The sequence below is a fragment of the Suricata suricatta genome, unplaced genomic scaffold (genome assembly GCF_006229205.1).
Source record: "Suricata suricatta isolate VVHF042 unplaced genomic scaffold, meerkat_22Aug2017_6uvM2_HiC HiC_scaffold_27, whole genome shotgun sequence".
Taxonomy (NCBI): Eukaryota; Metazoa; Chordata; class Mammalia; order Carnivora; family Herpestidae; genus Suricata; species Suricata suricatta.
Window position 1 is genome coordinate 60,512 of NW_021872658.1, and position 27,995 is coordinate 88,506.

General features: G+C 37.0%; 1 protein-coding gene across 1 annotated transcript in view; it reads right to left on the minus strand.

The window, feature by feature from the left end:
- The window catches only part of LOC115284939 (golgin subfamily B member 1-like), a 44,949-nt gene that overhangs the window by 12,570 nt on the left and 4,384 nt on the right, over positions 1-27,995 (minus strand). Inside the window, exons 4-6 of the mRNA XM_029931384.1 lie at positions 21,028-26,207; positions 18,259-20,173; positions 4,352-4,530 (exon numbers count right to left, since the gene is read on the minus strand). Coding sequence (XP_029787244.1) covers positions 4,352-4,530; positions 18,259-20,173; positions 21,028-26,207 — 7,274 coding nt within the window. The remainder of the gene's footprint in view (positions 1-4,351; positions 4,531-18,258; positions 20,174-21,027; positions 26,208-27,995) is intronic.

The following is a 27,995-nucleotide window of genomic DNA, read 5'->3' on the forward strand; positions in this document are numbered from 1 at the left end:
TGTACTATTTGGAGAAGCTGTCAACTCCATGGAATAGGATTCATATATGTTCACTTATAAGAAAAGTCCATAAAGTTGTTAAATATGAAAATCTTTTGGATGTAATTTTACTGTGCAAAATTGAAATCACCAAGTTCTGAAAAGCGTTTTGCTCTGTAAAGCTGGCTTAAAGTTTATTTTGAAATGCCATGTTAGCAAAATGCATGTCGTCTAGGATCGGTGAAGGAACAATTCTCTGTGTCTGCACATTAAGAGCTGTCTTAGGGCTGTTACAATAATTATTTTGTTATATTGCTATCCGCCATCATGGCAGCCCCTCTGTAGGCTGGATAGGAATCTAGACTCCACCTGTATTCTCTATTCACTTGCCTGAGGAAGCAAGTGAGACAAAGCAGGTGCTTCACGATTAGCAGTACTTTCCAACATGAAGATTCTTCTTTTAGTACCAAACTTGGAAAGTTTTGGGTCTGAAACAACAATAAAGTCACAATAGTGAGGTTGCAACAACAGGACTTGTTTTTACATACTGTTAAGCAATTTTCTTTACCTTTTCTCTTTGGATCGAATTTTTTAAGAAACACTGAATTTAAAAACTAACCAGAATTATAGTTCTTATGATATATTTTTTCTGCTCTCTTAGCACCATATAACACTATTATTCATCTTTAAAAGAAAAGGGCTTGGATTTCTGAATATTGATAAGATAGAGTTAATGCATATCTCCTTATTTCCCCCACTTAGTATAGATAACAACCCTGTGAATTATGTATAAGAACAAACACAGGGAGACCCAGAAACATGGAAAGAAGAAGTTAGACCAACTAGGGACCCTAGGACATAAGAAACGACATGGCAGTGGGTTTGCTGGTTTTTCTTTCTGAATTTTATATATCCCTATCTGGATGAAGAAGGATCCAACCATCTGGAAACACCAGTGAGATACAAGTAAAGTTTGCTCCCTCATGCCAAAAGGCCAGGAATGGGCAGCCTAGTGAGGCACATATTAAAGACAATAATCACTCTATTTCAGGTGAACATCATGGAAAAACCACAGCACTCTCCCTCCACCCCAAATCAACAAAATCCTAGTGGAAAGATCAGACTTACATCTTTGCCTGGAGATAAGTAGGTGTAATTCACCCTCCTTGCTGGGTGGTGTCAGAAAAGGCCAAAGTACCCTGAACTCTCACCACCACTCAGTGGAAAAGAGGTGACTCCGACTGTCCCCACCCATACCCCATTATAGTGTCAACGTAGACAACATGTGGGGTGGTCTGGACATCTACGTCCAGCCATAACAAGGTAACAAAACAGAGGTAGTATCAGAGACAGGTTCCCTGTCAGAAGAGGCCAACAGAAAGTTTGGACTTTGGACTTTTGGACCAGGGGTAACAAGAGGAATAGATGTTTTCATCTATAGATTTAACCATCTTCCTGCAACGTCAGTAGGGACTGAGTGGGGAACCTGGATTTCCCCCCATTGTCCAGTGGTAATGAAATGCCTCTTCCCACAACCCCCACCTGGTATCAATGGAGTCCATGTATGGAGCTTGAACTTCTATTCTCACCTAACAGTAATGAGGCAGTGCTCCCCACCGAGTGCAGTGTCAATGGACTACAAGCGGGAAACCTGGGCAGCTGTCTCTTCCTGGCAGTATCACGACACTTCCTCTCCTGGGGTATCAATGAAGACTGAGTAGGGAGCCTACTGGACTGTACCCTACATCTAGCAGTAAAGTATCAGTAGAAGCCTACTAAAGCAGAGAATTTAAATAAGATTGAGAGTCTTATAATCTCCAAAATGTTCAGGATACAACTGAAAAATCACTCATCATACTAAGAACCAGGGAAGTTATGACTTGATTGAGAAAATAAATGATTACAACACTGAAATGACACAGATATTGAATTGTATGTATAGAATTATATAAGGATTTTAAAGCAGCCACCACAAAAATGCTTGGACAAGCAATTACTAACACACTGGAAACATGAAAATACAGAATACTTCATGTTTCTCCAAAGAAAATATTCAGATGGACAACAGACACATGAAAAGATGCTGAGGATCATAATCTTCAGAGAAAGGCAAATCAAAACCACAACAAAGTATCACTTCATAGCAGTCAGAATGGCTATTATCATAAAGACAAAAAATAGTTAAGTACTGGTGAGGATATGGAGAAAAAGGAAACTTCATGTACTGTTACTGGGAATGTTAACTGATACAGCCACTATGGAAAACAGTATGAAGATTCCTCAAAAAATTAATAATAGAATACCATACAACCCAGTTACTGCACTTCTGGGTATTTTCCCAAAGAAAACAAAAACACTAATTCAAAAAGATATATACATCCTTATGTTTACTACCGTACTATTTATAACTGCCAAGATACAGAAGCAACTCAAGTGTCCATTGACAGATGAATAATCTGGTGTACACACACACACACACACACACACACACACACACACACACACACAGGAATTTTAATGAACTAAAAAGAGAAGGAAGTTTTGTCATTCACAGCAACATGGATGGACCTAGAGGGAATTAGGCTAAATGAAGTTAAGTCAGACAGAAAATGAGACAAATACCATATGATTTCACTTATATGCAGAATCTGAAAAACAACAAAGAAATAGACTCATAAATACAGAGAACAAAATAGTGACTGCTGGAGGGAAGGAGGTGGAGGAGCGATGGGCAAAACAGGTGAGAGGATTAAGAGGCAAAAACTACCTGCTTATATATACCTATTATAAAGCAGATTAATCACAGGAATGAAAAGTTCAGCATAAGAAATATAATCAATAACATAGTAACTTTGTATGGTGACAGATAACTACACTTACCACAGTGAGCACTGCATAATGTACATAATTGTTGAATCACTATGTTGTACAGCTGAAACTAATGTAACAGTGAATGTCAATTATACTTCACTTAAAAGAGAAAACCTCAGCAAAGAAATAAAAAATACAAAGAAGACTGAATGGAAATCTTAGAACTGAAAAATATAATATTCCAAAATAAAAAGGTAGTAACTCAACGGGCTCAATAGCAGAACGGAAGTGATGAAGAAAAAACTCAAGAACCAGTGAATAGGAAGCTAGAAAAACAGAAATTATTGACTCTGCAAATAGAAAAAAATAATCATTAAATTGGATTTCATCAAAATTAAAAAGACATTGAGAAGAATGAGAAGATAAGCTAAAAACTAGAGAAAATATTTGCAAGCCACATACTGATAAAGAACTTATACCTAGAACGTAAAGAATTCTCAAAACTCAACAGTAAAACATTAACAACCCAATAAAAAATGGACAAAACACATGAACAAACATTTCATCAAAAAGGACATATACATGTCAAATAAGCAACAAAAAAATGTTCAACATTATTAGCATTTATGCAAATTAAAACCACACTGGAAGAGCATGGCATACCTATTTAAAAATTACAATACAGTCACAATATCAAATGCTGACAAGAATATAGCACTTGATATTGAAACTAGATCATTCATCTATTGCTGGCAGGAATATAAAACAGTACAGTCATCCTGGAATATAGTTTTATAATTTCTTAAAAAACTAAACACTTACCATACAACCTAGCTTTTGTACTCCTGGACAAATATCTCAGAGAAATGAAAAATTATTTTCCATATAAAAACCTATATACAAATTTTTATGGCAGCTTTATTAATAACACCGAAAAATGAGAAGCAACACTCATGTGTGAATGGTTAAAGCAGTATATTCATACCATGGAATACTATTTATCAATCAAAAGAATGAACTGTTGATACATGAACAATGTTGATGGACCTCAAGGACATTTATGATATGTGAATAAAGCTAATTTCAAAAGGTTACATACTGTAGGATTCCACTTAAAATGATATATGTTAACTAACTGGAATTTAAATAAAAACTTTTAAAAAATTCTCAAAATGGCAAAATGATAGAGGTGGAGAACAGATTAGTGGTTGCCATAATTAGGGATGTTGGCATGGTAGTGCAAGGAAGAGTGTAACTATTTGCAGTGAGGGTTACATTTATTTAAACATATGATGAAGTTGCACAGAACTACACACACACCACACACAAACATATGTAAGTGAACATAAAATTAATAAAATCTGAAAAAGGTCTTTGAATCACACTCATGTCATTTCCAGATTTGGGTATACTAGAGTAATACAAGATATTACCATTAGAGGAAACTGGGTGAAAGGTACACAAGAGCTCTCTGAATTATTTTGTAACATTATAAAACTATATAATAAAAAGTTAAAAAAAACAAAAAAATAAAAGTATCAGAAAGCAGGGATTATCATACCTGAGCTGACGCAGCTCATGTTGCCAGGAGAGATTTTCCTGCCTTAGCTCTTCTTGCATAATCTGAAAATTTTTTGTCTTATCTTGATACTCCTGAAGTTGAGCCTTCAGTGGACGTAACTCAGTGATTTCTTGGTTAATCTGTAAGTATTGCTGCTGCAGATTCTTCAATTCCTTCAGCTTTAACCAAAGGGAAAGTAACAGGGTAATTCATTACATCTCATTCACCCAGCTGTAAGTCAACAGCACCCTGCTAAGTCAGTCAGACACCACAACAGACTATTAGCACCTACCAGGTTCACTGACATATATTTGCAACATGAAGCTCTAAAATGGTAAAATACAGGCAGCAAGGCTGGTGGGAATCACCCCAAGAGCTGCCATCAAGGCTATAGGACCTGACCATTCCTGAAACTTGTACCCCAGCTTCTTGCTTCTGGGGTCCAAAATTGACTCTAGATCTACAACTTGAACATATGACAGACCTAGAGGACCTACAGTTTGTGGATGTTAACTCCCCCGAATAAGAAATATAAAGATGGACTAACTTTCTATTTAGCCCTGTGCCCTGCTTAGGCTTTTAAACTTTCTTACATGGATATCAACCTTAACTCTTGCTTAGCTAATGTTGACTATAAAAAGAAGACAGTGATGCCCATGCCCAGTGATTAAGAATACTTAGGCTTTCGAAGTCCAACATCCTGCCCACATAGGTTATGTGACCCTATGTGCATTCCTCACACCCTGTAAGCCTTAACTTCCCTTACCTCCCTTATGGTATTTCTCATTAGATTATGAAAATTAACTGACAAAATTAATGGTAGTTGTGGGATGGTGATGGTAATAATGATGATAATAATACAATGATGGTAGACTTGCCCTTAATTAACAAAACTCTCTAGCTACATTCCAGATGTATCTTCAAACTCTTTATCCCCAGTATTCTTAAAAAGTTTGGTAGTAAGAAATAATGTCAGGACATCTGGGCTAAAAGGGTGCCTTAAACACATGTCTCTTTCACCCACTCTTGGAAACATCATGGAAGCTACAATAGGGGCGCCTGGGTGGCTCAGTCAGTTGAGCCTCCGGCTTCGGCTCAGGTCAGATCTCACGTTCGTTGGTTCGAGCCCCGCGTCGGGCTCTGTGCTGACAGCTAGCTCAGAGCCTGGAGCCTGCTTCCAGTTCTGTGTCTCCTTCTCTCTCTGACCCTCCCCCTCTCATGCTTTGTCTCTCTCTGTATCAAAAATAAATAAAACGTTTAAAAAAATGTTAAAAAAAAAAAGAAAGCTACAATAAAGGCATCATTTTATAAGCATAAAACACAAGAACAGGAAGAACAAGAGAGGAGTCAGCAACAACAAAATTAATTTTGGAAGCTGAAAAGCAGATGCATATGTGGTGACTGACTTAACAGATCTGGGAAAGCCAAATCTTAAGCTGGCAGTAAGGAAAGCCAAGAACCAGTGGAACTTACTCTGTAGAATCTTCAAAAGGCTCAGGAATTAACAGCACCAGGTACCTCTGGAAAAGATAGTGATGGGGGTAGGGAGAAGGTGGTAGCTGAAATAAGGAGAATTAGATGAAATCTGCTTAAAAAACAATTACATCCCTAAATACTCTACTCAGTTCCATACCTTTTGTTAACTCTAACAGACAACTAGAGTCTAATTCTTTGGAGAAAGTAAAAGAAGTGACTCTAGGCCATCAAATACCAGGCACAACTGAAGGTAAAGGTACTACTCTGAAACAAGGGTGATTGAGTCAATGTACACCTTCTGAATGCTTGAAGTCTTTCCCCTACTCAGCTTGGACAGGGCTGGCACCCAGGCCTTTTCCATCCATGCAGGAAATGAGAAGTCTTCTCTAGAAAATCTGACCAGCCCAAGAAGAACTAGAGATACCAACTTGGGGACTACCCACAAAAAGTTCAGCAAGATCACCCTGCAGTCACCAACCTCACAGTTGGTAAGCCCCATCCACAAGCTTTTAAACCTTACCCTTAAACATGAAGAGTAAATCAAGGATTAACCCTCATCTGAAGAATGGCTATTATGAAGTCTGGGATGAAAAGAACTAGAAGAAAAGTAATTCGGGAGAGATTAACAGGAAGAGAATATAGTATACTTGAAGATTTAAGAGAGAATATTGAAAATTAGAAACATTAGAGCAGAAATAAAAAATAAAGACAAATTCATTATAAGAAAACATCAAAAAACAAAATTACCACCACTATTCTTGGAGAAATAAATTAAGAACATAAAGCCATGTGACAAGAAAAAGAAAAAAGAGAAATCCTTAGAAATTAGGAACATGATTGTAAATATGAAAACCTCAATAGAGGGTTCTAAAAATAAAAGTGAGAAAGTCTTCCAAAAGTATAGCAAAAAGAATAGAAAAGAAAATTATACAATCAACGCAGAAGGTCCTACATCTAAATAACAGGATTTTCAGAAAAAAGACAACAGAGAAAAAGGATGGGGAAAATGGTAAAACAGAATTCAAAAGAATCTCCGAAAATTGTTGAGTCTAACTTCTTAGATTCAAAGAACTAGAGAGAATGATGAATAAAACGAGACCCACATCAAAGTACATTATCATGAAATTTCAGAATACATAGGACTAAAAAATTCTGCACATTTCCAGAAAGAAATGAAAGAGACAGAGACAGACAAAAAGAAAAAGAGATAAAGAAAGGATCAGCAATCAACATTAGACTCCAGAACCACAATGTAAGCTAAAAGGCAATAGACCAATGTCTTCATAATTTTGAAGGGGAATTATTTTCAGCCTAGAATTCAATAGCCAGCCAAACAATCAAGTATGAGAGATAAAAAGACATTTTCAATAAATTTATCTTCCCTGTATCTTTTCTTAGGGAGCTACTAAATGATTTCTTCCAACAAAATGAAAACACAAAACCAAGACAAGGAAGACCTAGAATACAAGAGACAGGAGAGCTAATACAGGAGAGAGGTGAAGGGAGATATCCCAGGATGAAAACCAGGAGTGCGGGGCAACTGGTTCATGTAAGAGCGAGAAAAACCTCCAGAATTTTCTTCATAAGTGCAAAATTGATACGAATAAACATCTTAAGAGGAAATGTGGTTAAATGGCAGTAAACCTGGAGTTAAATTACATTGAGAAATACAAAGAAAGTTAGTAACAACAACAAAAATACAGCTATTAACTGTAAGGGGGGGAAAGATGCTGAGGAAAATAAAAGTAACATGTCTCAGCTCTTATTTATAGTCATAAAAATATAAACACTGAATACTGAATTAACCAAAACATAAATTACATCAGTAGAATGGAAATGGGGCTGTATACTGAAAATATGCATATGTTATGTGGAAGCAGAGATGAAAGAGCTAAATAAACTCTGTTAGCATAAAAGACAGTCAATAGGTCATACAAACAATGAAAATTCAAGATTCATTCCAAGTATGATATTTAGATGCTGAGAAAACACCAAAATAATAAGAGAGTTAAAAGCAAATTGTCTTGTTAGGAGGAGAATCAGCGTTGGAGGTGCTGTTTTTCTAATCGAACATGTAGAATTGAGTGACATGCAGAATTTAGTGACATATATGGGCATATAACTTTATTTTTTAAACAAAAAAAAATACAAGCATTTTGTTTTGTTTTAAAATAAAAACACATTATTTTTATGCACTAAATGTATTCTTTATTCACTCCTCTAATCCAGATACTCTAAATGTTAATCTTGGAATAGATTAGATCATCAGAAAGCTGAAGTGCCTGGGACTGCATTTTAGCTATTTGTAAAAGTACCTTTAGTAAATTATGCAAAATTATTTTGTAAGCACTTACAGCAAGGAACAGCTAAATTAAACCTATAAAATAACTATTATATTTACTGTAGAGAAGTAAAGGATGTTTCACCACTTCATATAGTCTTCTCTACGGAAACACAGAAGAAATTTCTTGCAGGTCTCAATACTTAAACTATTCTTATATTGAACAAAGTAGCTTTTCTTTCCTCCTTTTCCCTAAAACACAGATATTGCAATTCATGTATATGGATTCTTAAATCCCTATTTCTGATGGCTGCCAGAAAGCAGGGAAAAAATTTGATGACCCATTTTTCTAAAAACATATTGTGACTTGGGATACTAAATTTATTCCTGGTTTAATCTTTTTCTATCCTATCCTCCTTTTCTCTTCCTTCCCAGTTACTTGTATTATAATATCATGAAAAACTGCTCATATCTTCATATGCTACTTCAGGTCAATTTCAGAATGAAATGAGTATAGGGGACTTTCAAAAATGATCTCAGAGGATCGTAAAGTCATCTTGTTCCATGGATACAACTAGATAACAACTACATCAGTGTAAATAACCCAGAAAATGACCCAAAAAATGGCAGAACAGACTCCACATTTAAACAGAGAGAAGAGACCACATCAAAAATTGGTAGGAAGGGTGGAAACACAGTTGGGAGCCAAGCTGACTCAGGAGATTGTCTGTGGGAAGGAAGGACATCACGAGCACAGAGAAGGGAGAGGAGCACACCCCATACCAGGTGCCTCAGTCACAGGGACCTGCACTAGGAAGACAAAGCCCCATAACATTGGCTTTGAGAACCAAAGGGGGCTAATATCTGGAGTTTTTACAGTCAGCGGGGCTTACGACCTAGAATTTTAAAGATGAACAGCTTGGCTCTGGGAGAGCTGGAAGGCAAGAGGAAATTAAGTCCCTGCCACTAAAGAGCACAAGAAATAGCCCTGCTGAGATAGAGCATAAAAGCAGCAGTTTTAAAAATACCTAAGGTATACAGGAAGGAGATTTATTTATTAATCTCAGAATTTATGCTGGAGAGCCAGGGATCTTTGGGAAACTTCTCTAAGAACAAAAGAGCTGGTAGGTGCCATTTCCCTCCCCATCCCACAGCCTACATATGCAGATGCCTAGAGGAACCAGTATAGCACAAACACTCTCCACTTGGATTGGTAACACTGTTCTCCACCTCTGGGTTCTTCTGCAGACTCACCCCCTGCAACCTGGCCTCAGCAGGAGTGTATCCAAAGTGGCACCACACGTGTGGCATTCTGCAAACAGCCCCAACAGGAGCCAATACCACTCCAAAGTGACTCCTGTCCAAAGGAGAGGGGAAGAGAACCACACACATCAGTTTGCAGCTTTAGCAATGGCTGGGAGCAGACATCTGGTCTGACTGCAAGTCCCATCCACTAACAAAAACCTCCCAGGGGATAACAAAGGGAGAGCACCTTGCAATCCAGTGCAATCACAGCTTTGGCAAACATCAGATCTGACCCAATTCAAGCCCAAGACAGTCCCAGACTGACCCATTAACAACACAGGAACGAAACTCTGCCCACAACAGGCAAAGGGAGTCATTGCAGATGACTACACTAAAGGCAAATTCAGCTCAACCACAACATGAGGGTGCACACAACATGTATACAAGACACCTTGAAATACCAGGTTCTGGTGAACAAGGGACATTGCACTACAAACAATAGGATTTCTTCTTTATAAGGCCACTACTTGCAACAGCTTACTTGATGTTGCTGACTTTCCTAACACAGAGATACAGACATGGAAAGTCAGGCGAACTGAGGAGTCAGAGGAATATGCCCCAAATGAAAGAACAGGACAAAGAGAGAGAAATGAAATGGAGATAGGCTGTATGCCTGATAGAGAATTTAAGGTAATGGTCATAAAGATAGTCCACTGAACTTGAGAAAAGAGTGGAGTATCTCAGTGAGACTCTCAACAAAAAACCAGAAAATGTAAGAAAAAGAACCAATCAGAGAGGAAGAACTCAATAACTGAAATTAAAAATATACTAGAGAGAATAAATAGTAGAACAGAGGAAAGACAAGTACAGACCAGTAACATGGAGGACAAAGTAATGAAAAACAATCAAGCTAAATAAGAGAAAGAAAAAAAGAATACAGAATGAGAACAAATTAAGGGAACTCAGTGATATCGTCAAGTCTAATAACGTTTGCATTATATGGATCCCAGAAGAAAGAGAAAAAGGGGGCAAAAAATTTATTTGAAAAAATAATAGCTAAAAATTTCCCTTATCAGAGGGAAGACACATAAATCCAGATCCAGGGGGCACAGAGAGCCCCCAACAAAATCAACCCAGGGAGGTCCACACCAAGATACACAGTAATTAAAATGGCAAAAAGTAATGATAAGGAGAGAATTTTAAAAGCAGCAAGAAAAAAGAAAACAATCCATACAACAGAAAGTCCATAAAACTATCAGCTGATTTTTCACCAGAAACTTTGCAGGACACAAGGGAGTGGCATGATATATTCAAAGTGGTGAAAGAGAAAAACCTGCAATCAACAGTACTCTATCCAGCAAGGCCATATCTATCATTCAAAATAGAGAGATAAAGAGTTTCCAGGACAAACGAAATTTACAGGAATCTATCACCACCAAACCAACCTTACAAGAAATGTTAAAATGGAAAGGAAAGGCCATAAGCAGGAGTAAGAAAAGTAGGAAGCATAAAAGCAGGAAAATCAAGTTCATCCGTAACAACTAGTCAAGGGTTTCACAAAATACAAACATGACACTATATACCTAAAATGTAGAGGGAAGAAGAGTAAATTTTGGTACTTTTAGAATGGCTTGAAACTTAAGCGACCATCAGCTTAATACAGATGGTTATATGCACAGGATGTTATATATAAGCCTAATGGTAACCACAATTCAAGAAACCGGTAATAGATATGAAAAAAAAAAAAAGGAATCCAAGTATAACACTAAAGAAAGACAACAAACCATGAGAGAAGAGAGGAACAGAAGAAAGGAACAGAGATCTACAAAAACAACTGTAAAACAAGTAACAAACTTGCAAATAGTACATATCTATCAATAACTACCTTGAATATAAATGAACTAAACTCTTCAATCAAAAAACATGCAGTGACAGGATGGATGAAAAAGCAAGACCCATCTAGATGCTGTCTACAAGAGACTCATTTCATACCTAAAGACACCGGCAGATTGAAATTGAGGGAGACGGAGAAACATGTATCATGCAAAGAATTTCAAGGAAAAGCCAAGGTAGCAATACTTACATTGGACAAAACAGATTTTAAAATAAAGACAGTAACAAAAGACAAAGAAGGATACTGTAATCATCAAGGTAATAATCCAAGAAGATATAGCAATTGTAAATATTTATGCACTCATCATGGAAACACCCAAATAATGTAGCTCACAACAAACAAAGGAAGTCATCAATAGTAATATAATAATAGTAGGAAACACTCCAGTGAAATACGATAGACCATCCAAACAGAAAATCAACAAGAAAACAGTGGATTTGAATGACATGCTGGACTACATGGATCTAACAGATATATTCAGAACATTCCATCCTAAAACAGCAGAATATACATTCTTGTCAAATGCACATAAAACATTCTCCAGAATAGATCATGTTAGACCACAAACAAGTTTCAATAAATTCAAAATGAGTGAAGTTGTATCATGCATTTTTTCTAAGAATGCTACATAAAAACTAGAAATCACCCCCCCCAATCTGTAAAGAACACAAATACATGGAGGTTATATTACATGCTACTAATGAATAAGTCAACCAAGAAATCAAAGAGGAAATTTAAAAATACATGAACACAAATGAAAATGAAAATACAATGATTCAAAATCTTTGGGGTGCAGCAAAACTGGCTCTAAGAAGTTGATAGTATAACAGGCCTACCTCAAGAAGCAAGAAAAATCTCAAATAAACAATCTAACCTTACATCTAGTGGAGCTAAAAAAATAATAACAAACAAGACCTAAAACCAGAAGAAGGAAGGAAATAATAAAGATTAGAGCAGAAATAAACAGAAACTAAAAATACAATAGGACAGATCAATGAAACCAGGAGATGGTTCCTGGAAAAGATAAAAAAAATTGCTAAAATGTTGGTGAGACTCATTAAATAAATAAATAAATAAATAAATAGAGAGAGAGAGAGAGAGAAAACAAAATCAGAACTGATAGAGGAGAAATAACCAACACCACAGAAATACAAAGGATTATAAGAGAATATATGAAAAATTATATTTCAACAAATTGGACAACTTAGGGGAAAAAAAAGGATAAATTCCTATAAACATGTAACCTACCAAAATTGAAGCAGAAAGAAATAGAAAATTCGAACAAACTGATACGAGCAAAGAAACTGAATCAGTAATCAACAAACTCCCAACAAACAAAAATCCAGGACCTGACAACTTCACAGGTGAATTCTACCAAACATTTAAAGAAGAGTTAATCCTGTTCTTAAACTATTCCAAAAAGCAGAAGAGGAAGGAAAGCTTCCAAATTCATTCTTTGACGCTAGCATTACCTTGATTCCAAAACCAGATAAAGGTGCCACTAAAACAAAAAACTACAGGCCAACAAGCGTGATTAATATAGATGCAAAAATCCTCAACAAAATATTAGCAAACTGAATCCAACAATACATTTAAAAAAAATCATTCGCTGTAATCCAGCAGATACTCCTGGGATCCAGGGTAGTTTCATATTTGCAAATCAATCAATGTGAGACATTACATCAATAAGAGAAAGGATAAGAACCATTCAATCTTTTCAATAGCTGAAGAAAAAGCACTTGACAAGGTACAACATCCATTCATGACAAAAACCTTCAGTAAAGCGGGTTTAGAGGGAACATACCTCAACATAATAAAAACATTATAAAAAAAAAAAACCCACAGCTAACATCATACTCAGTGGGGAAAAACAGAGCTTTCCCCTGAGATCAGGAACAACACAAGGATTTCCTCTCTCACCATCACCACATTTATTCAGCATAGTACTGGAAATCCTAGCCACAGCAATCAGATGAGAAAAAGAAATAAAAGGCATCCATATTGGAAAAAAAGAGGTAAAACTTTCACCATTTGCAGATGACATGATACTATATATTTAAAGACTCCAACAAAAAACTACTAGAACTAATAAATGAATTCAGTAAGGTCACAGGACACAAACCTGATATACAGAAATCTGTTGCAATTCTATATACTTAATGAACCAACAAAGAAATTAATAAAAGAGTCCCACTCACAATCACAACCAATAATAATGAAATACCTAGTAATAAAATTCACCAAAGAGGTGAAAGGCCTGTACTCTGTAAACTATAAAAACACAATGAAAGAGATGAAAGATGACATACACACAAAAATGGAAAGATATTCCATGCTCATAGACTGGGAAAGCAAATATTGTTAAAATGTCTATACTACCCAAAGCAATCATTGATCAAATGCAATCCCTATCAAAATACCAACAGAATTTTTCACAAAACTCGAATAATCCTAAAACTTGTGTGGAACCAGTAAAGACCCTTAGTAGCCAAAGTAATCTTGAAAAAGAACAAAATCGGAGGTATCACTATCCCAGATTTCAAAATATACTACAAAGCTGTAGTAATCAAAACAGTATGGTACTGGCACAAAAACAGACACATCGATCTTTGGAAAGAACACAAAGCCCAGAAACAAACCCATGATTATATGGTCAATTAATCTACAATAAATAAGGCAAAAGACAGTCTCTTCAACATATGGTGCTAGGAAAACTAGACAGCTACATGCAAAAGAATGAAACTGGACCACTTTCTTATATCATAAACCAAAATAAATCCAAAATCAATTTAAGACTTAATTGTGAGAACCGGAAACCATAAAAATCCTAGAAGAGAGCACAGGCAGTAATTTCTTTGGCCCTAGCAACAATTTTTCTAGATATGTCTCCTGAAGCAAAGGAAACAAAAGCAATATAAACCATTGGGGCTATAAGAAAATAAAAAGCTTCTAGAGAACAAAGGAAAAAACCAACAAAAAAGACAACGTACTAATTGGGAGAAAGTATTTGTAAATGACATATCCACAAAGGGGTTAATATTCAAAATATATAAAGAACCTATAAAACAACACCCAAAAAAACCAAATAATCCAATTTTTAAAAGGGCAGAAGATATGAACAGATATTTTTCCAAAAAAGACATGCATATGGCCAACAGATACATGAAAAGATGCTCAGCATCACTAATTATCAGAGAAATGCAAATCAAAACCACAATAAGATACCTGTCAGAATGGCTAAAATGAAAAGCACAAGAAAGAACAAGTGTTGGTGACGATATGGAGAAAAAGGAACCTTCATGCACCACAGGTAGGAATGCAAACTGGTGGCATCTACTATGGAAAACAATATGGAATTCCCTCAAAAAATTAAGAATACAATTACCATATGACCTAGTAATTCTACTATTGGATATTTACCCAAAGAATGCAAAAATACTAATTCAAAAAGATATATGCATCTGTATGTTTATAGCAGCAATATTTACAATAGGTAAAATATAGAAGCAGTCTAAGTGGTCAATAAATCAATAATTTGCAACCCATTTACAACATGGATGGGTCTAGAGTGTATAATGCTAAGTGAAATCAATCAGTCAGAGAAAGACAAATTCCATATTATTTTAGTCATATGTGGAATTTAGGAAACAAAACAGATAGGCAAAGGAAAAAAGAGGCAAGAAAGCAGACTCTTAACTATAGAGAGCTGATGGTTACCAGAGGGGAGGAGTGTGGGGAATGGGGGATGGGTGAAATAGGTGAAGTGGATTAAGAGACCACTTATCCTAATGAGCACTGAACAATGTATAGAATTGCTGAAATCACTATATTGTATACCTGGAACTAAGGGACATTAATTACATTGGAATCTGAAAATAATTAAAAGAATGAAATGAATATAGATAAATAAAAGCAGTTCTGGAGATTTGCTCTCTTCCCTTTAGGTAAAACTTGTCTAATTACTTTTTTGATTATGGGAAAGTCCTAAGGAAGTTCAGATAGATATGAAAACTCTGGAATGTTTTCAGAACTGTTTGTGACATTGTAGTAGAATCCTCAGAGCTAATTCTCTGCCACTTGGACCCTCAGACTTCCCCTTGAATAACTAAGAAGAGAACCAAAGAAAGTTAAATCCCTCTCAGATCTAAATCATTTCTGGAGCGTCCTGAGGGAAAAGGCATATGGTACAGACAGAGGTAATAAACTGCTAACCTAAGCTATGTTTAAACTGATAGTGGTTAAGAGATAGCTCCCATAACTATCGTACATGCAGCCAGTGACTGAGAGATTAGACACTTCAATGCCCATGACACAGACTGAGAACAAAATATGTGGAAAAAGAGTATGCAGAAGTGCCTCAGGAGACTGCAGTGGGCCTCATTTGTAGTATCACCCAGTCAGATTGTCAGGCCTTCATGTGATTTATAACCCTGCCTAGGCTTTAGGATTTGTTCATGGCAGATATAAAAGCCTCAGTCTCAAATGTTTCCATAATTCCTATACATGACAGTTTCACAAAATAGAAAAAATAGTGTTTTCAGTAACAACCACAAAAATAGAGAATGACCCCAATTATGTTGATTATCTACCATATAGTTAATTACCACATGCTAAAAATCATAGGAAATACATACAAGTATAAGACATGACACCAGGAGTTTGGAGTCTAATCAGGGAAATATTAAATGCACAGAAAAAACACACAGACACATACACATATATACATCAAGACAATATGGGGCAAATCAAAGTACTAGAGAAGTACAAACAGAAGGTAATAGGTAATAGAGTGATTATGCCCTTAAAAGCAAAAACACTAGGGGCACCTGGGTCACTCAGTCCATTAAGCATCTGACTCTTGATTTCAGCTCAGGTCATGATTTCACGGTTCCTAAGATAGGGCCCTGCATCTTGCTCTGTGCTGACCGCGCACAGCCTTCTTGGGATTCTCTCTGTCTCTTTCTGTCCCTCCCCACATGCTCTTTCTCTCTTTCAAAATAAATTAAAAACATTTTAGTTAAACAAAAGCAAGAGTACTAAACACTTTCATTTATTTTTTCTCTTGTCCATATAACCAGACAATTTGAGCTCCAGGGTGATGTTTAAATAGTGGGAAATATTTGCCCAACAAAAGAAAATTAAGAGAACATTTTGGTTCAGAGGATGGTAATATGGAAGTACTAGATACGATTATTGCATAATGAGGAGTTCAGTTTGGCTGCAATGAAGATTATAAGCCGTGGAGCAGTAACAAGGAAGGCTGGAAAGAAGGATCTGAACAAGATATAGGGTGACAAATGTCAGACTAAGAGGTTTGAATCCTAAGCCTATGCTAGAGTAATACAACTTTTAAAGATTTTTGAGCAGTACAGTAAAGAAAGGAGAGATGCAGATTTATTCAGTGACGGTACATAAAATATACTGGAGAGGTGACAAACTGGAAGAAGCAGTATCACAACAGTTAAGTGTACAGTGCTAAGAACTTATTTTAAGATGTTGATGATGGAAAGGAAAAAGATATATTTGAGGCCTACTGTGAAGATAGTGACGGATCTCAATGATTAAATGAAGTAAAATCATGGATAGCTATGAGCCTTAGGGAACAAAAGAACACTACTATGAGTTATAGAAATGTGGAAATTAAAAAATGCTGACTTGGCTTGTAAATATCCAACAGACAAAAATGTGGAATGGGAACTGAAAGGTAGAAAGCATTGTGAGATGGCACGGTTAGTTCCCAGTGTTTACAATAGATAAGTAGAGCAATTCATTAAATGAAACCTTGTCAATTAAGAATCTAACATAATAGCTTCCAGGAAAAAAGATTTTGACTTCAAAGATAATCAAGTCCTGGGTGCTATAAGCTACAGCTTTGACATAGATACTGTCTTGACGAAAACCTTTCACATTTGTATATTGAAAGCAATGAAAAAAGTTTAATCTCCTAGGACAAAGTCCACTGAACTGAAACTATTTTTAAAATATTAACAAACATGTATACATTGTATTGCTGTCAAAAGAATAGCTGAAAAGAGGGGCTTTGTTCAGATTACAAAAGTGAAAAAATTATCTTATCTATAAATGCTGGATATTAAATGTAGTATGAATGAAGAACACATTACCTACAAAGAACAAGAAAAATTAGAACAAGACTTTACAGATAAGGGAAATGACCTTTTTACTCAGGCTAATCTTAAAAACTAGAGTTTTCATATTTGGACACTGGTCACTTTTTAAAATGGAAAATCCAGCCTTTTGTAGCTCAGTTTATTTCTTATGTGACCTAAGCACATGGTCTTGACAGAGTTAAAAACTGTCATGAAACTGAAGACAGTAATATCACAAGCAGAACCTGGCTTGGCTTATATAGTTCCAATTTTTGCCTCTGAATCTGGATTACCTGGAAGTTTTTAAGAAAAAAGACCTGGATTAAACTACTGGATCCTGCTAAAAGCAGCAAAATTTTAGTATTAGAGATTCTCCTTAGCTTTCTCTCAGATTGAAAAAAAGTTGAATATTAAACTTAAATTAACCCTTTTCATTAACTTTTTTGTGACAAATTAGGATTGAGTTATATTTAAGTATGAAATGAACTGAGTCCTCTCTACCTTTAATTCTACTAGATGACCTATTGCTAAACTGTCACCATAAGAAGGCACTGAATGATCCCTATGCCTTCATTCAGTTCAACTATGACAAATTCTGGAAACATTTATGTGTGTGCTTAATATATAAAAAATAGGCTCCATCTCTTCTTTTATAACCAATGGACAGTTTTGTGCTAAGAAAATTTGTAATTGTTTTTAAATAGAATGGCAGATTTAAAGTAATTTAAATAATGTCTGTGCATCTCTAAGACCACACAGAACCTGTGAAATGGATAATTCTGTCCTAGAGTGCCCAGATAATATGTGTAAGACTGTGGGCCTCTTTTTTTCCTGTGGAGATGAAAATTACAAAGAAAGGCTCAAAAACTCTCAAAAAAGATCAGAAAGAGAATCAGACACTCACTAGTCGGTCTCTGTCATTTTGGAGTGATGACATCGCTTTTTTTAAACTCAGGACTTCAGCGGGGCTGGTTGCAGGCTGGGCTGCAGACCTCTGCTTTCCCTCCTCTGACTTGCGGAATTTCTGCAGTTCATTCAACAGATGATCTCTCTCATTCTGTAGACTGGCCATAGCCTTGGAAAAGGACTGCACTTGATTGTAAGAATCCTCTAGTTGTGAGGACAAGTGAAGCAGTTGCTTATCTTTGGACAAAAGCTGTTGGTTAAGTTTCTCAAGGTGAGGCAAGCTGCTATCCTCAGTGGAGTTCGTTGAAAGGGCAGCTTTAGAAACAAGAGCATCTCTCTCCCTGCTCAAGAGGCCCTGTTCCTCTCTCAGCTGTGCCAGCTCCTTGAGACTGGCATCATATTTCTTTTTCAGTTCATCAAGCTCCTCATTGGCATGATCTCTGCTATTCTGTAGGGAATTCATAGACCTTCCAAAAGACTGGATTTGTGCTGTGAGATCTTTATTTTCTTTGGTGACTGTGAGTAATTTCTGTTCCATCTCCACTAGATCTCTTGCTAGCTCTGCCACTCTCTCTTCTGCGGTTTCTGTTTCATTTCGCATTATCCCGGCATCATGGTGAAGATGCTTTAATTCTTTCTTCAGTTTATCTTCAATTTCACCTACTTTCTTGGCAGCTTCCTTTTGAACACAAACCAACTCCTTTTCCAGTTCTGTAATTCTCTTCTGAGAGGAGGAAAGGGTAGTACTCAACTTCTGTACTTCTTCTTCTTTTACTTTTAACTCGGCCTGAAATATCCCTAAAGTTCCTTCTTCTTGCAAGGCTGCCAACTGTCTCTTTAGTTGGGATATAGACGTGTTCAAGCTCTCAATCTCTCTAGACAAACCTTGTTTCTCCTCCTCTAGAGCAAGAGTAGACCTCCGCAGATCCGCCTCTGCTTCCTCAGACTCCTTTAGCTTCCCTTCCAATTTAGCACATTCACTTTTCAGCTCCTTATTCTGCTGAAGTTGGGCTTCAAGGAGTTGCTTTTGCTGGCAGTCCTTTCTTGATATCACTTGGTTTAGGTCTTCTCTATACTGGATCAGTTCTGCATCTAGTTTGGCATTCTCAGAATTGAGATCATCCATATGACTTCTCAAGCATCGAATTTCTTCTTTAAGTTTGTTATTCTCAGCAGCAGCTTCTTGGATGAGTTGATCTTTTTCCAAGATGACAGAGAGATGTCGCTCTTCCAGCTGTTGGTAGTCACCTACTATGCGGTCTCGGTCATCCTGGAGAGAAGACATGGATTTAATGAAGGAATTCAACTGAGCCTTCTGCTGCAAGTTTTCCTTTTTGATGGTTTTCAGTGTTTCCATAAGCTTGTTGGTTTTGTCAACAGCCTTTTTGTTCTCCTCTTCTAAGACAATATTCTCCTCTTCCTCCTGGGACAATAGGTTTTCCAATTCTTTAATTTCTTTATTATGTTGCTGATGCAGTTCAGCAACAGCTACTTGGATTTCCTGTTCCTTGGCAGAAAGCAGGCTTATAATCTTCTGCTCCTTCATGCTTATTTCTTCATGTAGTTTACTGGTCAGTTGTCTGGAGGCCTGAAGATCAGTCTCTAGCTGTTCATAACTGAACTTACAATTCTGGATGTCAGCCTCTTGCTGCTTTATGATCCCTTCCAAATTCTCTTTATTTTCCTTACATTTTTCTAAAGAATTGTTTAAATCAGTTGACTGGTCTCTGAGAATCTTAAGTTCTGATTCCAACTTAGCTAATTCATTCTGAGAACTGTGGTACAGATGCCGAGTCTCTTCTAGCTGGGACAAAAGTTCTTTGTTTTCCCCCTGCAGAGTATCACAGACCCTTTGTTGAAGCTGGACCTCTGTCTGGGCCTTAGACTCCCAAATCTGCTTATCATGTTCAAGCCTGTAAAAAAAGAAGGTCATTAATTACAGATTTCAAAGAAAAACTACCTGATGCCTAAGGAACACATACAGCAACATGTACTCAGACCTACACATGAATCAGTATTCATAATTCAAAGTGCTCTACCTTTTAATGGAGAAATATTAGTTCTACTGAATGCTCTGTATTAAAGGTATATTGTACCTAAGGGTATTTCAGTCATAAACTCCAAAATATGTTCATTTTAGTGGCATGACTTTGCACACTCTTGAAAGCACTATTTTCTCCTATTTTGCTTTACTTTGCTCCAGACAAGCTAATGTCTAGCTTCTTAAAGGAATTATCTTGGTATGACAGACAATGAGGAAATCTCTCAGAGAAGAAAAATCCTATTAAAAGTGGAGGAATACCAAGTGTTAGTTCCTGAGCTTGAAAAGTGACATAAAATTGACATTAGAAGAAAATAACTCTAACAGGTATATGCAGTATGAATTGATATGAAACACAGGAAGAGAAAAGAGGAGATCATTTAGGAGTCTAAAGCAATCATTTGGGAGTAACAGAGTAGAAATGTAGACAAAGGCAGTGGAAATGTAAATGAAACAAAAGGGAGAAATCAAAGAGATCTCTCAATAGAAAGATGGAAAGAGAAGCAGACAGCAGTATTTCACCTTAATACAAGCCAAGTATCACTCTCTCTCTCTCTCTCTCTCTCTCTCACATACACACACACACACACAGAAGTGAAAGAGAATGTAGCTTCTAGAGAAATCTAAGCCAAAATGAGTCCCATAATATCAAAGGGAATAGAAATAGTTTAAACAGTGACTTTGTCTTCAGTTACATTTAGAAGAGCATAAAACATATCCATTTACCTGGAAATGTTGATCTTCAGTTCTTCCATATGGATTGACATCTGCCTAAGTTGATCCTTTAGAACACTGCAATTCTCCTCTTTGAGTCTAATTTCTTCTTCTTTCGTTTGAATAGCATCACTGAATTTCCTCTCCCACTTCTTGGCTTCATCTATCACCCTGTCTCGATCATCCTGGAGGGAAGACATGCTCTTAGTGAAAGCTGCAAGCTGGGCCACAGTACTATCAAGGTTTTCCTGAAGTTGCTTAACTTCATTGTCTTTCTTGTTCAAAGTAATCTGAATCTCTCCAAATGTCTCCTCCAAGTGGACTTTTTCTCTACGCAAAGCATCCAGTTTCTCTTGCATGTTCTTCTTCTCTTTCAGGTGTTTCTCTTCTACCTGCTCCAGTCTCCGCTCCAGATCTTCATCTTTTTGTTTCATTTGGCTTTTAACTGATTCTTTGTTGGACTGAAGTTCCTTTTTCAACTTGAGATTGTCTGCTAGGACCCTTGCTGCTTCACTTTGAGTGTCATCTAACAGTACTTTGAAGCTAGCCAATTCTGTTTCTGCCTTCTTGCAGTGTTCATTGGCTTGAGCTAGATTTTCTTTGGTTATTTCCAAATCTTTTTGGGATTCTGTTTGAACAAACTCTAGGGCCTTTACAGTTCTCTCCAGAGCACTAATTTTCTCTTGATACCTGATGCAGTCCTTCTGCAGCTGCTTTACTTCTTGTTGTTTTTCTTTTAACAGCTCCTGAAGTTCCTTTGCATGACTTTTATTGCCAGGTTCCTTCTGAGCACCTTGTATTTTCTCCATATATTCCTTTCGTATTTCTGATTCCACCTTAGTTTTCTCCTTGACTAACTGCTGCTTTTCTTCTTCCAATTCACTCACACACTTCTTAAGGTTCTGCATTTCGGATTCCAGTAGCTCATTTTTTATTTGGGCATCTGTAACATCCTGATAGTAATTCCCAATGCTTCCATTAAGTTCTGCTAATTGATTCATAAGCCTCTCTTCCAAATCATCTTTCTCTTCTTCTGCTGTCTCTTTTAGCTTGGTAACTCTGGCAAGTTCTTCTTGCATTTGCTGATTTGATAGATTTATTCTGGTTATTTCTTCCTGAAGCACTTTTAGTTCACCATCCTTTGTTGATATTTGACTCTGTAAGGCATTTCTCTCATTTTGTAAAGTCTGGCTAAATTCTCTTTCTTTTTGCTTCTCTTCCTCTAATTCATCAATTCTTTCTTTGAGCTGATCAATATGCTGCAGGTAGTTACTAATTTCATCATGTGAACTGACATTCTCATTTTCATCAGGCTTCTTGTCACTCTTCTCTGACAGAATAGATTCTGAATATTCAGGCCTTGTGCTCATGTTCAGAGACTCATTAGTCTCACCTAGGACAGACTGTGTTGCCCCTTCAATGGTATCCCTTTGGTTATGTTTCTCAGTGGCCTCCAGGTTAGCTTGTTTGGATACAGTACCTTCAACCTGATGCTTTAAATCTCGAACCTCTTCACATAGAGAGTCCTTCTCAGCCATTAAAGCCCCAAACTCCTTAGAAAGGGTTTTATACTCTGTTTTGACCCTTTCCAGTTCCTCTTTCAAGTTGGAATTGGAAGAAAGAAGTGCTTCCACATCATCATTTGAGGTACCTCCTCCAGAATGCACCTCTGCTCTAAGCCGGTCATTCTCTTCTTCCAATTCTAGGATTTTCTGCTGTTTAGATTTAGCAAACTTTCTCATCTTTTCTTTCATTTCCTCCATTTCCTGTTCAGCTTCCTGTAATTGCTTTTCTGTCTCTTTCTTGTTTGCTTCTGTGCTTCTCAATTTGCCATATAGTTCTTGCTTTTCTTGCCTCACAGTTTCCACAACATGCTGAATCCTTTCTGCCTCATTACTAACATTCTCATAGGACTGCAGAAGAATTTCATACTCTTTTTGTAACTCTTTGTGTTTCTCTTGCCACTCAGCACTTTCTGCAATCTTAGAACATTTCAAAGATTCAACTTCCTTCACTAAGTTTTCCTTGTCTTCAGTAAGATCCTCCAGAGCTAATTTCAGACTTTCACAAGAGCCATTGAGACTTTGATTTTCCATTAAAGATCTGTCCATTTCTGTAATGAGCTTGTCTCTTTCTTCTTGAAGAAGAGCTAACTTTCCTAAGAATGTATCTTTTTCTTTATTTTGAGCAGAAACTTGGCTTTCTACATCTGCCAGAGACTTAGTGAGATGTTCTATGGTTTCTCTGGCCAAAGACAACTCCTCTTGGAGACTTCTGTTTTCTTTTAGTGCTTCTTTTCGGGAAATAAGGGCAGCTTGCAGTTTCCTCTGTATTTGTTGCTTTGCTTTGCTTTCTTCTCCAATCTCCTCTGGCTTTTGCTTCATTTCACAAAGTTCCACCTGTAACTGCTTTATCTTCTCATCATGTTCTTTGGCTTGCATTTCCAGCTGTGTATGAAGAGCCTTGATTAAATCCTCTTGTTCCATTATCTCTGTCTGTACTTTTGTAAGCGCCTCTTGTTTCTCACTAAGCTGTCCAGAAAGGCATCTACCTTCTTCTTCCTTTCTGCTTAGGAGTTTCTGCAGTTCATCCAGTTTAGGCTGTAATTCTCTTAAATGTTCTAATCCAGCAATTTCTAGCTGACTGCTTTCCAATTTCTGCCTCAGGCTTTCTGCGTGGGCTTCAGCTTCATGGGATGCTGTCTGCAGACTCTGTATTTCCAAATCCTGTTTATTGATCTGCTCTTGTAACTGAAATACCTCTTCTGATTTTTTAGTAAGCTCACTTGTCACAGAACAAATCTTCAATTCCAACTCCTCTTTCTGGGCCTCCTTCTCTTTCAGCTGGGTCTTAATCTGGGCAACAGAAGTACCGCCCTGCAGAGCATCTCCATCTCTAGGATGAGAAAGCAAGTCAGACTCTGAAATGGGCTGAGAAGGTTGCTGCTCTGTACCTATGAATAAAGTTTCTTTTAAACTTTGAGTTGGAGAGTCTGGATCCTGCTGGTCAATGTCCAGGAGTTTCCTGTCTACAGACTCCTTTACTTGAATCTGGAGTTGTCTTAGCTGGTCTCCGATGTCCTCATTTTCCTTCTTCTGCTCATCAAATTGGTCTCGTAAGCGATTATAGTCATCCTTCTGTTGCTTTAGCTCCTCCTTAAGATGTCTTTCTTTTTCCTGTGCCTTCTGTAGAATTGCCTTTCGAGAGGTTAACACCTCCTGTAGTTTCTTTTGAAGTTGTTCCTTTTCTTTTTCAAGGTCCAGTACCTTTTCTTCCAGCTCTGGTTTCCAGTGTTCTCCACTGCCTATGGCAGGAGGGCTGATCACCACTGTTTCTTTTACAGGTGCTGCTGAGTCTCCATTGCCTACATCCTTGTTACCTGTGGTTAACTTCTGGATGACTGCTTGGTTTTCAATTATTTTCTCTTGCAGCAAATCTATTTGGTTTGTCTTCTCTTGCAGGTTCTGATTCATCTGTTTGATCACAGCCTGTAACTCTTCTTCAGCTGCTACCTTTTCTTCTAAATCCTTCCTTACATGCTCTAGTTCCACCTCTTTCTCAGATATTATCTGTTTTAAAGAAATTTCTATTTCTTGGCACTTAGCAGTCACACATTTTTCTGAGTCTTCTTTGCTTTCTTTATCTTCTCCTATTTCTCTCTTCTCACTCTCATTGAGAGGGATCTCTTTCATAGATTCATCTTTCACTTTGGCCAATTCCTCTTCTAATCTACTGACTCTCTGTAGAAGCTCCTTTCTGTTAATAAGAGCTGCCTGGAGCTTTCTCTTTCTCTGTTCACTTTCTTTCTTTACAAGGTCTAATTCGTGCTGAAGTTCTTCTTTACTTAGGAGCCCTGCTGGGCTCAGCTCATCATAATTCTGTTTAAGGCCAGAAACAACTTCTTTATCTTCTTCTACCTGCTCTTTTTTTGCCTCTTCAGCCCTGGATAATAAGTTCAACTGTTCCTTAAGAGTCTTAATTTCAATCCCAAGAGAAAACTTCTCCTCATTAAGTTGAACCATTTTCTCAGTCATACTGAAGCTGATTTCTGTCACTTGCTGATCCTTTTCCATGATGGTTTGTCGGAGGGCTTCCACATCTCTTTTTTTCTCTAATAAGAGTTGATCCATTTTTGCTATTTCAAGTTCCTTCTGTGAAAGAGCCTGAGAAAGTTCTTCCATCTTATTTGATATATCCCTCACACGTTCTTCCCCTTCGAGCACTTCATTTTCTTTCTTCTGCAGCTGGCTTTGCAGGCTTTTTGTCAATGCACTCTGCTCAGAAAACTGAAGCTGCACACCATCCAGTTCATTCTGTAAAACTTCAATTTTCACATCTTTAGATTTGGCTTCTATGCTGAGACTGTGGATCTGTTCAGTCAGCAAGTTGTGATGAGTTGTTTGACTTTCATAGTCAAGTCTTCTTTGCCTTTCTGCTTCTGCAAGGCTCGCTTCCAGTTGTTGTACCTGAGCCCTCAGTTCTGTTACCACACTAAGTTCCTTCACTTGAGAAAGAAGCTGGTCTCTTTCTTCAGACAAAGCAGTGAATGCACTGTTGGTGTCATCGGCATTTTTCCTAAATTCATCAATCAACTGGGTTAGGTTACTGATTTCTTTAGCTTTCTCATCTAAATTTTCCTCATAGATTTCCTCTGCTTTATGAGAGCTTATCTCGAGTTCTGAAATTTGCCTTTTTAGCCTTTCCAATTCATCCTGGTGACACTGACAAATTCCTGGCATAGCAGAAGGTGATTTATCAACATCATCCTGCTTGGTTGATTTTAATTCGATTTCAGTATCATTTATAGATATTTCCTCAGATGTTCTATTTTGATGTTTAGTAGTCATCTGCTCTTCTTTGTCAACTGTTGGAAGACTGCTCTCTTCATGTGGCACTGAGGAAAAATGTTGACCTGTATCTTCAGGCAATATTCTCATGCTAACTATAGGTATTTCTTCACTCTCTGTCTGTTTCATTTCTTTCTGGTCAGAGACCTCAGGGTCCCCCTCCGCCTTTTTCCCCTGGAGCTGCAGCTTAAGAAACGCAATCTCTTCTTGAGCTTCTTTCATTTCCAGCAATAAAACAGACAGTTCTTTATGTTTCTGAGAAAATGTATTGTCTAGAACATCCTGTCCACTCTCCTCACCAGAAGAGCTGATCTTGTTGAGCCTGCTAGTATCAACCACGCCAATCTGTTTTTTAAAAAAGAAAAGAAAAGCCTCAATCAGATGTCTTATAAGAAAGAGCCTAAGTAAAAATTCGTATTTCAGGCATTTTTCAAAACCTGAAACTTTCTAGTCCAAACCTCCTTCCATAAAACTACTGAATATTTTAAAAATCAGTTATTATTTCCCAAACCCTGGTGTGAGAGTACCCTGTCAATTCTATACTGAGGTCAAACCACACTCATAAGACCTACAATAGCCTAGAACTCCTTTTCTGGATATCCCACACTTGGGAAACTTTTTCTTTGGATTAAAATTCCTACTTGTTTCTCTTAAGAACCACTTAAAAATAAAAAGGAAAGCAAGAAACACATTAAATTTTGTTTGATTCCACACCAAAAAGGAAGTTATGAGATTCTTTTTTCTAAATTATCAATTGAAATGGGAAATATTACATAAGATAGTCATTACCAGGTAAGTGGATTATCAAACAAGTAGGTTCAAATAAATTACCATGACCAAATAACCAAAAAGAAGTTCTACTGAGGGATGAGTATGAAATTACAGACTTGCCTGACAAAATATTAACCATTATTATTACAAAGAAAACTGTGTCAGACTGTTTAATCCTTTTTTTTAATAATTGTTTTCCTGGGAAACAAAATCAGTGAATCTCCTGGTAAATTTCATTAGAACTTTACTAAATGAGTTTGGAGACAGTGTACACAGTAAAATCCCCACCTTTGCCAACAGCACCATTTTTCTCCCTGGAAAAATTGCACTGTGATAGAAGGGGAAAAAAACCCGAAGGATTGTCAAATAATGTAGTAGCCAAGAGTATAAGCTCTACAACCTGACTGAATTCACCTCTTAGCTCTGCCATTTACTAGCAAAAGCTGGCACATAGCTAGTATTCAGTGAATATTAGCTATTACGTTGGTAACATTCTCAGCTACTGAATAAGAAAAAAATAGTCATTACTTTAAAATTATGTATTATTTTAAGAAAGGTTATCATTTTCATAAGCATTATTTTTAATCATTGAAAATTTTTTGCCATCTGCATTATTCATAATCAAATTTCTGGAGACTAAAACCAGACACAGCATTTAAGCACATAGAAAAAGCTCCTTTTATGATTTTTTCAGGTCACATGCTTATTTATCCATCTTTATATACATTAAAGACCTGATATAGTCAAGGCATCACTTTCTGCCAGAAGTCTTCAATACAACTCCTTTTTTGTTCTCTCTCTCACCCTAAATATACTTATTTCCTCTTTTCTGTCATGCCACTTTACTCACTTTCTTCCTTCCCTTGGTCACACTCTCTGCTGCTCCCTGTGAGCTCTACAGAGTTCAATCAACTTTTTGGCTCAAGTGAAAAATCAATGTTATCCCTAAGATATATACCCCAATGTTACACCAGAGAACTTTGCTTTTTCCAGCCACTCTCATACTTTTTCTACTAATACTAGTCTTCCCCTTTCAGCTGAGCTTACACTTTCTATGAACCTTTTCTACTCACTTTCTCTTACCCCAAAGGATTGATTATCTTAGGCACCCTTCCTTTTGCAATTTGTGTGGGTTTCCCCCTTTCTTTTCCCTTGTTCTCTGCTTTTTTATTCTCCCTTCTGGCATTGTTTTTCTTTTTCTTATGAGATCACCACCTTTCTTATCTGTTCCTCTTTTTTGATCTAAGTCATCTTGTTTTCACTAGATACTACTGCTAAGCATCTTAAAACATGAAGCACCTGTTTGGCCAAACAAGACTCATTTTATATCCATATAATGATACAAATTTCAAATTTTAGCTT